Source organism: Peromyscus leucopus, chromosome 1 (genome assembly GCF_004664715.2).
Source record: "Peromyscus leucopus breed LL Stock chromosome 1, UCI_PerLeu_2.1, whole genome shotgun sequence".
NCBI classification, from domain to species: Eukaryota; Metazoa; Chordata; class Mammalia; order Rodentia; family Cricetidae; genus Peromyscus; species Peromyscus leucopus.
The window spans coordinates 74,338,044-74,352,429 of record NC_051063.1 but is presented as its reverse complement, the minus strand read 5'-3'; the positions used below and the strand labels follow the sequence as shown (position 1 = coordinate 74,352,429).

Here is a 14,386-nt window from a genome sequence, read left to right as displayed (position 1 = left end):
TGGGAGGAAACGTTCCTTTTGGGAACTACAGGATGTGTAACCTTAAGATGGGTAACAAAAATCATCTACTTATCTATGACAAAAACATATTTGTGAGTTCCCTTTACTCAGAGAAATGTCTTCCAGGAATAGATAAGATATTGAACTACCTAATGACCATCTCTGACATTGGCTTTTTTCTTCCAGCCAGGCACAGGCTCAATCATTATATTAACTTTTTCTTTACTCTTCAGTCAATGTGGTAAGTTGTCCTTCTTTAAACAATGTTGCCTCTCTATTAAAAATCAAAATTTTCCAGGGGTGGAAAGACGGCTCAGCAGTTAAGAGCACATACTGCTCTTGCAGAGGACCTGGGTTCCATCCTCAGCATCCACACTGGGTGGTACACAATTGTCTATGGCTCCAGCTCCAGGAGATCCAATGCCCTCTTCTGGCCTCTACAGGCACCTACACTCAATTGCACATAGCCACAAACAGACACACACTTATATACATAATTAAAAGTTTTCCTGCATACACTAAGATTATTCACAGTAATCTTAGCTTCCAGAATGAGATGTTTTATACTGATTGTTTTATACTTTTATACTGATGAAAGATAATGCTTCGGAACCAAGAAGATTCCCCTGAAGCCCATAAAACCTGGCTACCCAGGAAATAGAACACAGTCATATGACAGACACAACCTTCTCAGATGATATCTCATGGATACAAAAAAGAGACAAACTGATTCTCCCTAAGAGTGAGGAGAAAATACCCTCACTGTGTGGTTTTAATTGAGTCAAGCTAGGATAGATTGGCGGTGTACTGCTGCCCAAGAGGCCAACTCACCGACAACATCCAGGTGGTATGTGTGGTTGATAGACCCGTACTCATTCTCCACGAGGCAGGTGTAATTGCCTTTGTCCGACGGGACCACGCTCTCCATGATAAGGCTCCAGTGCTGGTTTCGTACCTGAAAAAGCCAAAGGAAAGGTGATTATTTATAACACATCTAGCACCAGATACCTGTGGTGTGCTTTCTTGACTTAAAATGAAGTTGGCTGGGGCTAAGAGTGGACATAGCCTGCTCAGCACCCACATAGTTTGGGTTCAATTCCCGGGGAAGTGGGTGGAAGTAGAGGATGTGGAGGAATTGTAACCTGCCCTCACAATTAATATTCAGAATGGTGATGAATGATAAGAGAGGTTTCCCTAGAACAGCCTGGCGGGCAGGTAGTGGCATACTCTGAACACACAGGGCTATCCAGGAGGACACAAAGGTGTGCTCCCTGTCTTGGATTTGAGGTTCCATTAGGAGAACCCACATGGCCAAGAGGTCCAAATCACTGAGCCACACAATGTCATATCTGACTGGCAGGCAAACTACTAAGGCCACCTTCCCAATGGGAGCCTGCAGTCCCCAGAGCACCATGGAACCACCTGGAGCCAACACTGCTGATCACCAGCTGTATGATCACACTTTCTGCCTTAGCTAACTTTAAGTCCCCAAGAAACCCTTGGGTCAGATCTATTCTTGTTCCGAGAGCTTCTTGTTTCTTTCTCTGGGCCCCCAGATCTGTGGAAGTTTCAAGAAGTTTCAACTGGGACCATGGGTCTGCCCTTCTCCCTTCCTGCTGGGAGACGAATAAAAGGCACATGTTCCTGGTATTCCCAGAATTCCAGGCATGGGAGCAAGGATTCCAAATTACTTATCTGTTTATAAGTGCCTTGAGACTTTCCAAAGATAAGAAGTGCATATAAAATGGGCCTATTGTGAGTCCCACCCACAGCCTGCCAGCTCACATTAGGTTCTAATGTTCTCATCTTACAAGAACCTAAACTAGAGAGTAAGGAGAGTCACCTCACAGCCACTCCCTTCTAAGAAGAGAGGGCAGGGCAGTCGTCCCATGATGCACCTGCGAACAGGGGTAAGCATATGCTGTGACTGTTACTGCAGGGGGGGGGGGCTACTGCTGCTGAGCTCAACACCAAGGTCATCGTTCCCACCAGGGTGTCACCTGGTGCCACTGAGGTAAGGAAGGGGCTGGATCCCTTTTAACAGCACAAGCAAAGGGTTGGGAATGAGGCCAAGCATCACCTTGCTTAGATGCCACTGACTCCAACCCTTGCACAGCTGTGGAGCTGCCTCAGAGTCCAGCACCGGAAGGTGGCAAAGGAAAACCAACTCACACGCGAGATAGGTGGGGAGAGGGAACGAATCTGAGGGCTTCAGGCTGATAACAGAGAAAGTCTGTGCTTTTCAAAAGACTCACATAGGTCTCCTTGCAGGACCTGCAAGACAGCCTGAGAGAAAGAAAGATGCCTTCCTCACAGGTAAAAGTTCCCTACCCCAGGCAGTATCAGTATCCTGCTGGGGGAAACAACATGCCAAACTCCACGGTCTAATTCCGGGAAGCGATCTAATTCCCGTCCCAGGGTGCTACCTGAAGCTGGCACTCTGGAGGATGGGGAGGAAGTAACAAGCTCTCTTGCAGAACTCAAGGCAGACCCTCTGCATCCCAGGATCTCAGGAATATCAGAAACGGCTCTCTCCTTGCCAGCCACATGGAGGGTAATTTGGGGATGCAGCCACAGGCTCCAGAGTCACCAAGCCTCATAATCCAGCCTTGAGCCCTGCTGTAAATATTCAGTTCTTTGAGCCCCCGCTCAAATGTCATGCCTGTAAGCCTTTAATCATGGCAGCGTCTCACTCTGGACCCCATCCAAACTGTCAATGTCTTTCTTGTGCCTGGATTCAGACTCTGGCACATGGCATATTCCAAATGGATTTGCCCCTGAACTGTTAAGGGAGGTGACGTTGGCTGTCCAAGACATCAGATCTTGGCTTGGGGCAGCACAGCCTGGCAGCTGCCTTTCTGGATACCACGACCACCACCCCACCTCTCTTGCAAAGCACATGGTCTGTTAGGTGTTTCCTTGGGTCTTTGGCATTCTAAGAAAGAGCCCTGAATATTCATTTCTTGGAGACACACTACAAATATCAATAAGTTAGCATGCTATTATATGCTATTACAGTAAGAAGCACATAGACCAAAGTAGGTATCTCCACCCTCCTAGAACCTTGTTAATCAATATCCCCCACATGCAGTGCTGTTCATATTTTCTTTCTGACACCACTGATCCCAACTAAATTCCTTGACACACCATCAAACCCAAATTTTAAAGCTGTGGCGTTTTTCAAACGGATGCTCTTAGAAACCTCCAACAGTGGGAGGTAGATGCTTCTGTTGTAGAGGAGAGCCTCCTCTTAGTGAGAGTAACAGTGAGCCAAACAACCCCAACAGCAATTCTACAAGAAATGAGACACCAAGTTCAGAAACGTATTAAATCAGTGTTTGCACACCAAGCGTCTACGTGACCTGAGGAGGGTACCCTTGCAGCGAGCATGTGAACGGCACCTCGCCCTTCAGTGTGCTCTTCTCAGTGTCTCAGATTTGCAGGGCCACAATTATTTTGTCATTTGGGTCAAATGCATATACATTATTTTTGCTTTCAGAGAACAGGGAATATAAATATCACACCCCCCCAAAAAAAAATCTGAAAAGCTGTTCAACCTCATTAGCAATCAAGGGAATGCAAATTAAAACAATAATGAGACACTTGTTCACCAGCTGATTAACAAAAATTAGGAAGATCAGTGTCACTTTCGAACTTGGTGAGTGAATATAAGGGAATACAGAGACAAATGGAAAACTGCAACATAAAGCCAGAGAAACCAGTCCGAGGAATAATTTGGTGGCACCCATTAAAATTAATGACATTTTTGTTGTTGTTGTTGTTTAACCCTGTAAATGTTACATCTGGGTATCTTGTCTGCACAAAATAACCAGTCTAGCCAATCAGCAAGTTCAAGGTTCAGTAAGAGACCTTGTCTCACACAGTACAATAGAAAGTGACTAAGGAAGACACTCGATGGCCCCCTCCAGCCTCCAAACACATGTGTGCACACAGACACACGAACTGAAAGAGCAGGGCTCCTCAGCCGTCTGCTGGGTCCTAGATCCTGCTCTGGAGAATGTCCCCATCTGGATCTCTCTAGCTGACCAAGGACAAAAGGCCAGGGACAGGAGGAGCCCTGCACCAGGCAGCATATTCCTGGAACTTTGTTTTCATTCCTGCCCACAGCCAAATTTGTGTGGAATTCATCCTTATTTTCCCGCTGCCAAGAAACAGAACTGGTGAGCAGAGCTCCAAAACTATGTTCACCAAGGTCTTTCTTGAAATAACATTTCAGTATTGAAACAAAGCAGACTGACGCTAAGCCCCTGAGCAGTTAACGTGGAGCACGAAAAACAGACTCCACAAATGGTCCACACCCCACCAGTGTGAAGAGAGAAGGTGGTCCAGACAGTTGGTTTGGTTTGTTTTATTTTCCCAGACTCTCCGGCTGTCTCAGACCTCTCTAAGTGCCTGTGAAGGCTTCGGCTATGTCCAGGTGACACAGGGCGTGAAGACTTAACATCAGTGCAGAATCAAACATCTCACCTGAGAGTCGAGGGTCAAAGGCCCCAGCTGTCACCTGGATGTTTGGCTTCCTCATTGCAAAACAACAAAATATTCAAAGATTTCCAAATACCCAGGTGTGCACTACCAAGTGGAATAAACATCCAGAAGCTGTCCCCTGAGCCAGCTCGGAGGAAGGGTCCATGTGACAAGAGATGCCCCTGTGACTTCCCAGAAAATAGCAATCGCTGAGGCCTGGGCTTCAGAAAGGCGGTCTACAAACACACCCGCTGTTGTTAAGATGTTTGGAATCTGACTATTCCATCTCAAGCCCCATTTCCAGAAGGCTCTTAGGGATGTCAAGCCACTCCTTCTGGGTGGAATTGTGCGCGGGGCTCACACGTGTGGCGGGACTGGCACTCGGGGCTGCTGGTCATCACCCGGAAATGAAGGCAAACACTCGTTAATGCTTAAACCGGCATTGATGGGTAGCAGTTTGCTCTGCAGGGGCCTGTCCAGAGAGCAGGGCGGCACCATCAGTTCTGTACCACCGATAGCGGAAACAGAATCTCTTCACTCTGCCCAGTCAACAACCCCCGAATCTCTGCAGAGCAAGTGGGACTTACACTGCAAAATGCCAGGGTGCCCAACTCAACAGCCTGTTGCCTGGCAGCGCTGGCAAAGCGGGCGGCAACGGGGCATCGGCAACGGGCATCTCACACCTCGCGATCTCAGCTCTTTAATAATGCCGACCTTCAAAACCTGAACAAAGAACTGTCCGGCGAGTCCACTAGGTATCCACCCCAGAGAACTGAAAGCAAGGACTCAGACAGATGCACAGAAACAATCACAAAAGGTGGTGGGTACATCCATTTGATGCCATAGGAATCAACCATAAACATGAAATGCGTTTTGACTCAGACAATAACACAGATGAATCCTGAATACATTATATGATGTAAAATAAGCTGGGCATAAAAGGCGAACACCCTGTGATTCCATTTACATGAGGTCCTGAGAATAGGCAAATTCATAGACCAAAAAAAAAAAAAAAATAGACTTGAGGATCTCAAGTCCTGGGGGAGGGGTAATTTCTTAATGGGTGCAGAGATTTTATTTAGAGTAACAAAAAAGTTTTGGAGATAATAAAAATGGATAAGCAATATATAGTTATTATAGGTATTCTAGGACAATTTCTGGTGGGTATTTTTTTAAGTCTCATAATCCAGAGAGGTGGCAGAGTTGGAAGAATACAGCGAGAGAGAGAAAGAGAGAGAGAGAGAGAGAGAGAGAGAGAGAGAGAGAGAGAGAGAGAGAGAGAGAGAGAGAGAAGAAAAAACACGAACCATGCTTCTGGTCAAGCTTAACTTCGGTACCAACTGCCATTCCCTCTGCCTCTCAGACATACTAAAAAATATGGATGCACGCGGTGGTGCATGGCTAGTACCTAGCACTAGGCAGCAGAGGAAGGAAGACTGAGGTCGACGGCAGCCTGGGTTACACAGTAAGTTGGAGGCCAGTCTGTCTCAGCTATCCAGTATGTCTCTAATTAAACGGTAATACTAAATGCAGGATGCCAAATATTGCTACACTGAAATTAGTCTTGGTCCTTTTTTGGGGGGTGGGGGTTGTTTTTTGTTTTTCCCTTCAAGACAGGGTTTCTCTGTGTAGCCTTAGCTGTCCTAGAACTCGCTCTATAGACCAGGCTGGCCTCGAACTCACAGAGATCCACCTGCCTCCTCTTTTTTAAAATACTTAATAAATTTTTATTTTAATCAATGTGTATTATGTGGGAAAGATATGTGTATGTAAGTGCTGGTGCCCTCAGAGGCTAGAGACACACTAGATCTTTGGGTGCCCGGAACTGAACCCAGATTCTCTGGAAAAGCAGAACATGGTCTTAGCCACCAAGCCATCCCTCCAGCCCAAGTTCTGGTCCCATTTTTTCAATTCTCTGATTTCAAGTGATTTTGTGTTTTTCCTTCTCCCTAGGATGGCCCCATGCACAAGTCATTCCAAAGCATGCTGGGGTGTGGTGGCCAAGGGCCACAAAGCCATAAACAAGTCAGAAGGGTTTGCAGGCCTGGCCTGGCCATCAAAGCCGAGGTGGGCTCCAGAATGACAGGTTTATGAAGAAACAAGAAAAGTTTCGCAAATAACCAATGTTCCTTTACGGAAACATCCAGGTCTCTGGCTTTCTGGAAAAACACACTGTGGAAAACTTGACACCTTGCTTCATTAAGAGGCAAACAGGCAGGAATCAGAGGAGTCAGGGGTTGGGACACGGCAGGCCCTCTCTGTGGGGTTTGAGTTAGGTAGGTCTCTTCCATTAAGTATCTCTCGAATGATGACAGGGCTCAGCGGGTAAAGGCCATCCCCTCCAAGACTGACGGCTTAAGTGTGATTCCCTAGGACCCATCTGGTGGAAGAAAAGAACCAGCTCCCTCCCACAGGTTGTCCTCTGACCTCCACATGATACACCTATACACACATACACTAATAAGCAAGCTTTTTTTGTTTTTAAGTAGGTCTCTCCTTTCAGTTCTGAGGGATGCAGAGCTACAGTTTGTTTCCACACAGCACCTCAGGGCAAATGCTGGTAGGTGCATTTGTTTAGAAGTCCACATAGCAATGGAAAAAAAAAATACCAAAAGGAGATGCCCACGCAGGGACCAAGACACCCAGCACTGTCCCGTGAAGGCCCAGGTGAAGTCTCAAGTAGACAGGTATCAGGCAGGCAGATACACCAGGAAGGGGACCAGCCCCAGGAGAAGGGACCTCCCATGCTTCGAGCCAGGAACCTGGACGGGTTTAGCTTGTTTTCAGCAAGAATTATGCTTTAGGGAACCATGTTTGCCAAGCTGAAAGCTGCGACTTTCCTCAGTCCCAGAAGCCCCTGGGGCTCCACAGAATTTCTAAATTCCCAGTGTCACCAAATAAACATCCTATGGGTGTCAACCTTAATTGCCCTGTTGTGAAAATCTCTATTGCACCATCATTTACATTGGACAGGTCACCTCAGGGGCCACCAGGCCACAGCCTCCTCCTGCGTGCACCAGAGAGATCAGGAGAGCAATGGGACAGGATCACACATTCCAAAGGCCAGCTTTCTCCTTTTCACCCCCTTTCCTTCATCTTTGGCGGGGGGCGGCATGCATAAGTATATGTTAAGGTACAGATGTGTACGGATGCCACATTTGCCAGGTCAAATCTGGGGCTCCCCCTCCCCACCTTATTCTTTCGAGACAAGACCTCCCACCAAACCCGAGGCTCACTGATTGGACAAGGGGAGCTGCCGGCCAGTGAACGCCAGCCCTGGGAGCGCACAGGCACACACTAGCATAGCTGGCCTTTGTCATGGGTTCAGGTATCGAACTTGGGTCCTCAGGCTTGTAAACATTTTACCAACTGACCCCAGCCCTCGGAAAAAAAATTTTTTTAACATCAAAAAAATTTTTTAATATCTCTTTGGATTTAGAGATCAGTCTCTAGTCACTCACATTCCTTTCTCTTTGCCTCCAGAGAAACAGCTCAAACACTAATTAACGAAAACCCTCAGGGTGGGGCGGGAGGGCTGGAGAAATGGCCCAGTGGTTAAGAGCACTTGCTGCTCTTGTAGAGGACCCAGCACCCACAAGGCAGCTCACAGCTGCGATTCCAGTTCTAAGGATCTGATGCCTTCTTCTGAACTGAGGGCACCAGGCAGGCTTGTGTGCACAAATATACGCATGGGCAATACCCATACACATAAAACAAATTAGATAAAACATTTAAAAAAAAAAAAAAAAAAAAAAAAAAAAAAAAAAAAAAAAAAAAAAAAAAAAAAAAAACGGTCCACAGGCTACAGCCACTCTTCAGGGTCCTCCTGGGTGTTCTTATTCAGCGTGATGCTGTCACGGGTAATTAAAATTACCTGCACCTGTTAAAAATCAAGGGCGTCCCCTCATTAAGCCCCTGTGCCTAACAGCTCCATAATCGTAATCACTCATTCACATTTGCAAAGTGTTCCTTATCCATAATAATGATGTACAGCCCATTTATTTTAAGACCAAGAGTCTCTGGAGACTCACGGGCTCGCTTTGTACTTGCTTAGAGGCTGTTTTTCTGAGGAGAATTAGGACTCTGACCACCATTTTTACAGTAAAACTGCATTTAAATAGTCCAAACTGCCTCAATTGTATGAGTTTCCGCAGGCCAGGACAGTAAGCCAATGGGGGGCGGGGCAGAGTTTAAGTGATGAGACCCTCCCCTTTTGTTTTTTTTTTTAAATAATTTATTTAATGTGGATTGGTTTGAAGGTATGTGATCCCTTAGAACTGAAGTTACAAACAGTTGTGAGCTGTCCTGTGGGTGCTGGGAATTGAACCTGGATCCTCTAGAAGAGCAGCCAGAGCTCTTAACTGTGGAGCCATCTCCCCAGCTCCCAGTGACCCTCCTTTTCTAAGAAGCAATGACTAATAAAACCTTTGTCTATTTGTTATCTTTGTTTATTTATTTTAGGGTCTAAACTAAGAAGGAAAGGACAAATCAACCTCACGACTCCTGCTTCTACTAACAAGTAGAAGTCACGGTTGATGAATGAAGAGTTTCCACGTCTGAGATCCAGCAGATCTACCAAAGGGCAAAAATTTTGACAGAAGCAAATAAGCCTTTGAAGATGAAAGCCTGCCCTGCCGGCCCCAGCTCTCTGACGATGGGAAGGAAGCCCACATACGCTCTGCAGGGTGGCATCGGGGCTGGGTACCACAGTACCAGGTTACGCACGGGGAGAGACCAGTCTGTTCTTCCACACACGTTCCAATGCTGCCTCCACGAACGCCTCCTTTTAAGAACTGGGCATTGGCGCCTTCTCTCTACCCATGCTGGAAGTTTCTTAGATGGGTCTTAGTGATACCCCCACTCTTGGCACTCATGCCCCTGCCTCATCTCCTCCCTGGGTACCCATTTAATAAAAGGGAAGAGCAAAAGGGCTGGGACATTGCTTCCATGAGGAGGTGACAGAAGGCTGACATCTTGGTCCTTCCACTCTGGCTCCTTCGTCTGCTTACCCTGAAGATAACCACTCTCATGTTGTCACTTGCTTTGTGTTGGCCCATGTGGCAAGGAGCAAGACAGTGAATGCTAATGGCAACTGAACACTTCCTTCCCTGGTGCACCCTTTGAGGGAAAACCCAGCCTTAACTAAAACCTTGCACAGTCCTGGAGAGGCCAAGAGAAAAGACCCCACACCAGGCTGCACTCGGATTTGCAGTAAGACTGTAAAGCCACAACCTGGAGCACCTTGTTACACAGCAACTGATAACCGATACACCCTCACCTCTTCTTCCAAATGCACAGCAGACTTTCATAATAAGGTTTCCTTAAATCCTCTTCCCACGCAAAATTCTTAAAATTCTATCCATGCTGAATAATTTGAAAATTCCATCCCTCTCTTTCAAAGAAAAAAAAAATATCTTTCCAACTAATCCTCAAACCTTTCTCTGTTCCTCTTTTTTGTTTGTTTTTTTGGTGGTGGTGGTTGTATGTAGCCCTGGCTATCCTAGAGCTCACTGTGTAGAGCAGGCTAGCTTTGAACTTAAAGTGATCTGCTTGCCTCTGCTTCCTGAGTCCTGATTAAAGGCGTGTGCTACCACATCTGGCTGCCTGGCGCTCCTTTCTCCCTATTCTCCAGTTGTACTAATACCACATTTCCTTTCATGCCCACCCGATGCAACAGGCACTTGAGACCTCGTCTTTATCAGCAGCCTCCAAACGCCAGCTCTTAAGTTGGTCTTCCTGCCAAACCAGGGCCCCTCCGACTGGAGGCCATGTCCAGCCATGCTTGCTTTAGCATCCCCAGTGCCTAGACAGTGTCCTATGTAAGGACACTCAATCAATGATGCTGAATGGATGAGCAGAACTATACTTAGCATCCCCAAAAGTCCTCTCAGGGATGTCACAGAGATCCTGTTGCCCAACTCCCCAGTGCCTGATGAGACTAAAAATTTTAGGTCATTCTCTGATGGGCCATTGAGCATCTCTGGTGATGGAGGAGGGGGGGGGACTGCTTCTGTCATTGTCCAGCATCTCCCCCCATTAATACATACCAGTTCACACTGCCTCCTCTAACCCAAGCTATTCGCTCTTAATACAACCCCACCCTCACAGGGCAGCTGCGCCAGTTCCAGTTTTACAGACCATAAAGCATATAGAAAACAGACCCTCAACTTTCGACCCCCTGGTTATTAAACTTTCCTCGTGTAAAGAAGAATGCAAACGGGGACTCACTTTAAAATTACAGGGGCGTCCAGGGTGATCTTTTAAACATATCAAACGGTGACGTGACCGATTACAATAATTACGTCGTTTTTAAAAATGCCCATTCCTTCTGGCCCTGCCAACTTCAGAGGACTTTGAAAAATAAACATTTCAGAAGTACAGGGCTTTCGAAGTTCAGTCCTACCTTATAGCCTCCGATGCGGTGCTCCTGCTTGAACTCCTTCCCGTTTTTCAGCCACCTCATTGTGGGCGTTGGATTCCCCCCAGCGGGACAGCGGAACTTGACGGTGTTGGCGGCGGGGACGGCATGCAGCCGCTTCTCCATCTTCTCTGTGTTGGTCCAGTAGGGTGCTCCTGAATCAGAAGACAAATGACAGGCGGTGGGTGAAGGAATAGCCTCACCAACCCCAGAAAGGTAAGGCTGCTTTGTGGTACAAGAAAGGACCTGATTTTCCTTTGACTCTTCGAATAATATTTATGTTAGGAAACTATTTTCAAAAGTCTGGTCCAGCTGGCCCAGCAGAAGGTCCCCAGAGGGGCTGCTTATTGGGTTATGACTATTAACAGGGGGGAAAAAAGCATCTGAAGCACCTTCTCTCTTGTTCCTGTCCGGTGCCAAAAAATAATTTCATGTCAAATCATGCTTTAAAATGCTACTTTATATTCACAGAAACAGCCCATGTAATAGCAAGGGCTCAGTCCTCCAAAAATACATCATTTTAGATCACCACGCCTATTAAATGGTCATATATACACACTGTAAAAATAAACTGTCCTCAGGGACCACATAAACTTGCCCATCAGAACTTTCTTTCTGTGTGGGCATGAGTATAAAGGGTGTTCATGTGTGTACGGGCACATGTGCATGTGTGTGAGGCCAGAGGTCAACCTCAGGTGACATTCCTCAAGTGCCAAAAGCTAAGTGACTTGTTTTTTTGAGACAAAGTCTCTCAGTGGCCTGGAACCTAACCAGCAAGTTAGGCTGGCCTGCCACTGAGACCCCAGGGATCTGTGCGTCTCTATTTCCCCAGGATTGGGATTACAAGCATGTGCCATCATGCCAGGCTTTTTCTAACATGGGTTGTGGGGCTCTAACTCAGACTCAGGTCCTCATACTTTACAGAGCAAGTTCTTTACCCACTGATCTAACACTCTAGCCAGCCCCAAGCAATCTTGTAAATGGTGATCAATAGCATAAATTATCTTAGCATAATAAAATGATCCTGGGAGCTATCATTAATTTCCTAGCACCTTATTCAATAAATCAAAATACTGTATTGCTAAGTATAGCTTAATTTTTTAAAGGAAAGAGATCTTTTTTTTCTTTCTTTCCAGTGGTGCTTATGAACACTATAATCCCCATGCCATGGCTAAGTTTAACAGGAGGCAACTAATCAAATGCTGAATGAGTCATGGCCCCTAAATGGCCCTCACAGTCACAGGTACAAGTGATTTTTTTTTTAAGCTCAGAAAAAGAGGTAGATCTTTCAATGACCAAGTAACAAGTAAAGTACGTTTTATAAACAGATGCCGCACCATCAATCCAGAATGCTGCTATCAATTCTTTATGCCAGTACTAATGGCTCGAGCCTACTCATGACCCAGTATTTGTTTGCCAAGCATTGTTCTAAGAGCTTGTACATGCCTAGCATGTGAATCCTCACAACTCAGTGGGGAGCCATTACCGTCCCTGTTGCAGGTCAAGGAAACTGAGGTACTGAGACCTTACCTGCAAATAGTCACAGCACTAAAAGTCTCCCAACTGAGATTTAACCAAGATCAGTCTGATGCCCAAGTCCCAGTTCCTAGCCCCAGTCTCCTTGCTAACACTGACCAGCTTCACCGAGAAGCCATGTCTTCGAGCATGCCTTCTAGACACTGAACACTAGATCTGAAACAGTCCGTTAGGGCGAACACGTCAACCTTCAGTGTTGTCCAGAACTTCCGGGCAACAATTATACTTTCCCCATGGTGAGGGGCAATAGGAGCGGCCCGCTCACTCCACAAACCAGAGGCAAAATGGTCCCAGCCAAGGAGTGAATTTGGCAGTCTCCCCTCTGGCACCTGCTGGGAGAGGTTCAACCTGCACAGCCAGGCTCTCCTGTTACAATCCCTCTCTGGAATAACCGCCCCTGCCCCTGGCTGTCTTGCCCTTGCTTTTGACACCTGCTATGAGAGGCAGGGCTGGGATGTCTTATCAAGAGGGCACTGTATCTTCTTCATGTTAATGCATTCCCAAGTGGCAAAGTGGTGGGATGTAGGTGGCAACCTCACGACACTAAGATGGCAAAACCACAGCTGCTCACCCATTTGGAGCAGAGGGAAAGCGGGGAGGGGAGGGGAGGGGAGGGGAGAGGGAAGGAGTCCAAGCCAGAAGAAAAGAGGCTACACTATTTCCTTTCAATCCAGTTGCATTTGTGATATGCATCTTGAGGACCTTGTAGCTAGGGCACTGGATACTTGTAAACACATCTATTCTTCTGAGAGTTCACCAGGGGAACCACTGGACTCCTACTTATCACAAGACCCCAAGGACCTGGCATACCCTGAAACAATCATCTTTCATTTGAAAAAGCTTCTACTTAGAAAAAAAATCCATCCAAAGCCACTGAAAGCAGTCATTGAGATCCCAAAATAAATAATGAGCTTTGTCCCTACACAAAGACTTTAACAAATCTGACCTAAATGGAAAGCATACCTCATGCTGTCAGGTGTCTGGACTCATGTCATTTGTTTAAGTAAACACAATGGCCTATTCACACGAATTAGCTAAATATTAATGCAGTCACTCTTTCAGATAGCATCAATTACTGCTGGGCTGAGCTCTGGAATGTCCTTTTTTTAAAAAAAAAAAAAAACATAAAAGAAATCAACAAATAGGTGCTTACAAACCATTACGCATGATTTTCATGTTCTTTCTCTGAGGTCAAAAAGGAGGAGTTGGCCGCAGGAACTAGGAATGTTCTTCACTACTCTAAGCCATCCATGAGGCTGCACCACCGCAGGGGACCTGCCCCCCCCCCCAGCCACGTGCAATGCACTGCCCTGGCTTGTGCCAGAAGCACACTGGCAACCCAAGCCTTTGTCTTGGTGGCCAAGGAATGACTTACGGAATAGGATAAGAGAATGTGGCTGGGATTTCTAGCAGGTAGCTGCTTCCCTCGAGGGAAACTGTTGCTAGAAGACATGCTTTCACAAAACGGGCCCTGGCCACACACCACAGTCTGGACACTGTTTCTTGCCTCAGCCTCAGAGACCCAAGGTGGGCGGGGGCACCATGAAATCCAATCACTATGAGGCTGTAGCTGGAACTGAATTTCACAACAAGCCTTGGGGAGCCGAAAGGTCACTGAGCTAAGTTGTTTAAGGTGCCGGTGTGCCGGGGAAGGGACGTCCCCATGCTCTATCGTGCTGCTGATTTTCTGGCCTCCGGCACTCTGCAGAGTGCTACCTCGGGACAACAGTCTTTGCAATTGAGCCTCCTTTAAGATGGCGAGTGTGCATTTTAAAAAAATAAATAAATAAATAAACATGATGCTTGGAGAAGAGATAAAACTATTATTTATAACAATAACATGGCCTTTCCCAATATAAACGTCATAATCTAGAAAAATAACACTCCTATACAACCATCATACTGTGTTTCTTTCCTTCTGCAGCAGCCTCCTGTCCTTTGAGACAG

General features: G+C 46.5%; 1 protein-coding gene across 10 annotated transcripts in view; it reads right to left on the bottom strand.

Annotated features, from left to right (window-relative positions):
- Window positions 1-14,386, bottom strand: part of Fgfr2 (fibroblast growth factor receptor 2) — a 108,440-nt gene that overhangs the window by 58,592 nt on the left and 35,462 nt on the right. For all 10 annotated transcript variants that reach the window (XM_028868149.1, XM_037209999.1, XM_037210003.1 and 7 more), the window contains 2 exons: window positions 10,889-11,058; window positions 832-955 (listed from right to left, as the gene is read on the bottom strand). In XM_028868149.1, coding sequence (XP_028723982.1) covers window positions 832-955; window positions 10,889-11,058 — 294 coding nt within the window. The remainder of the gene's footprint in view (window positions 1-831; window positions 956-10,888; window positions 11,059-14,386) is intronic.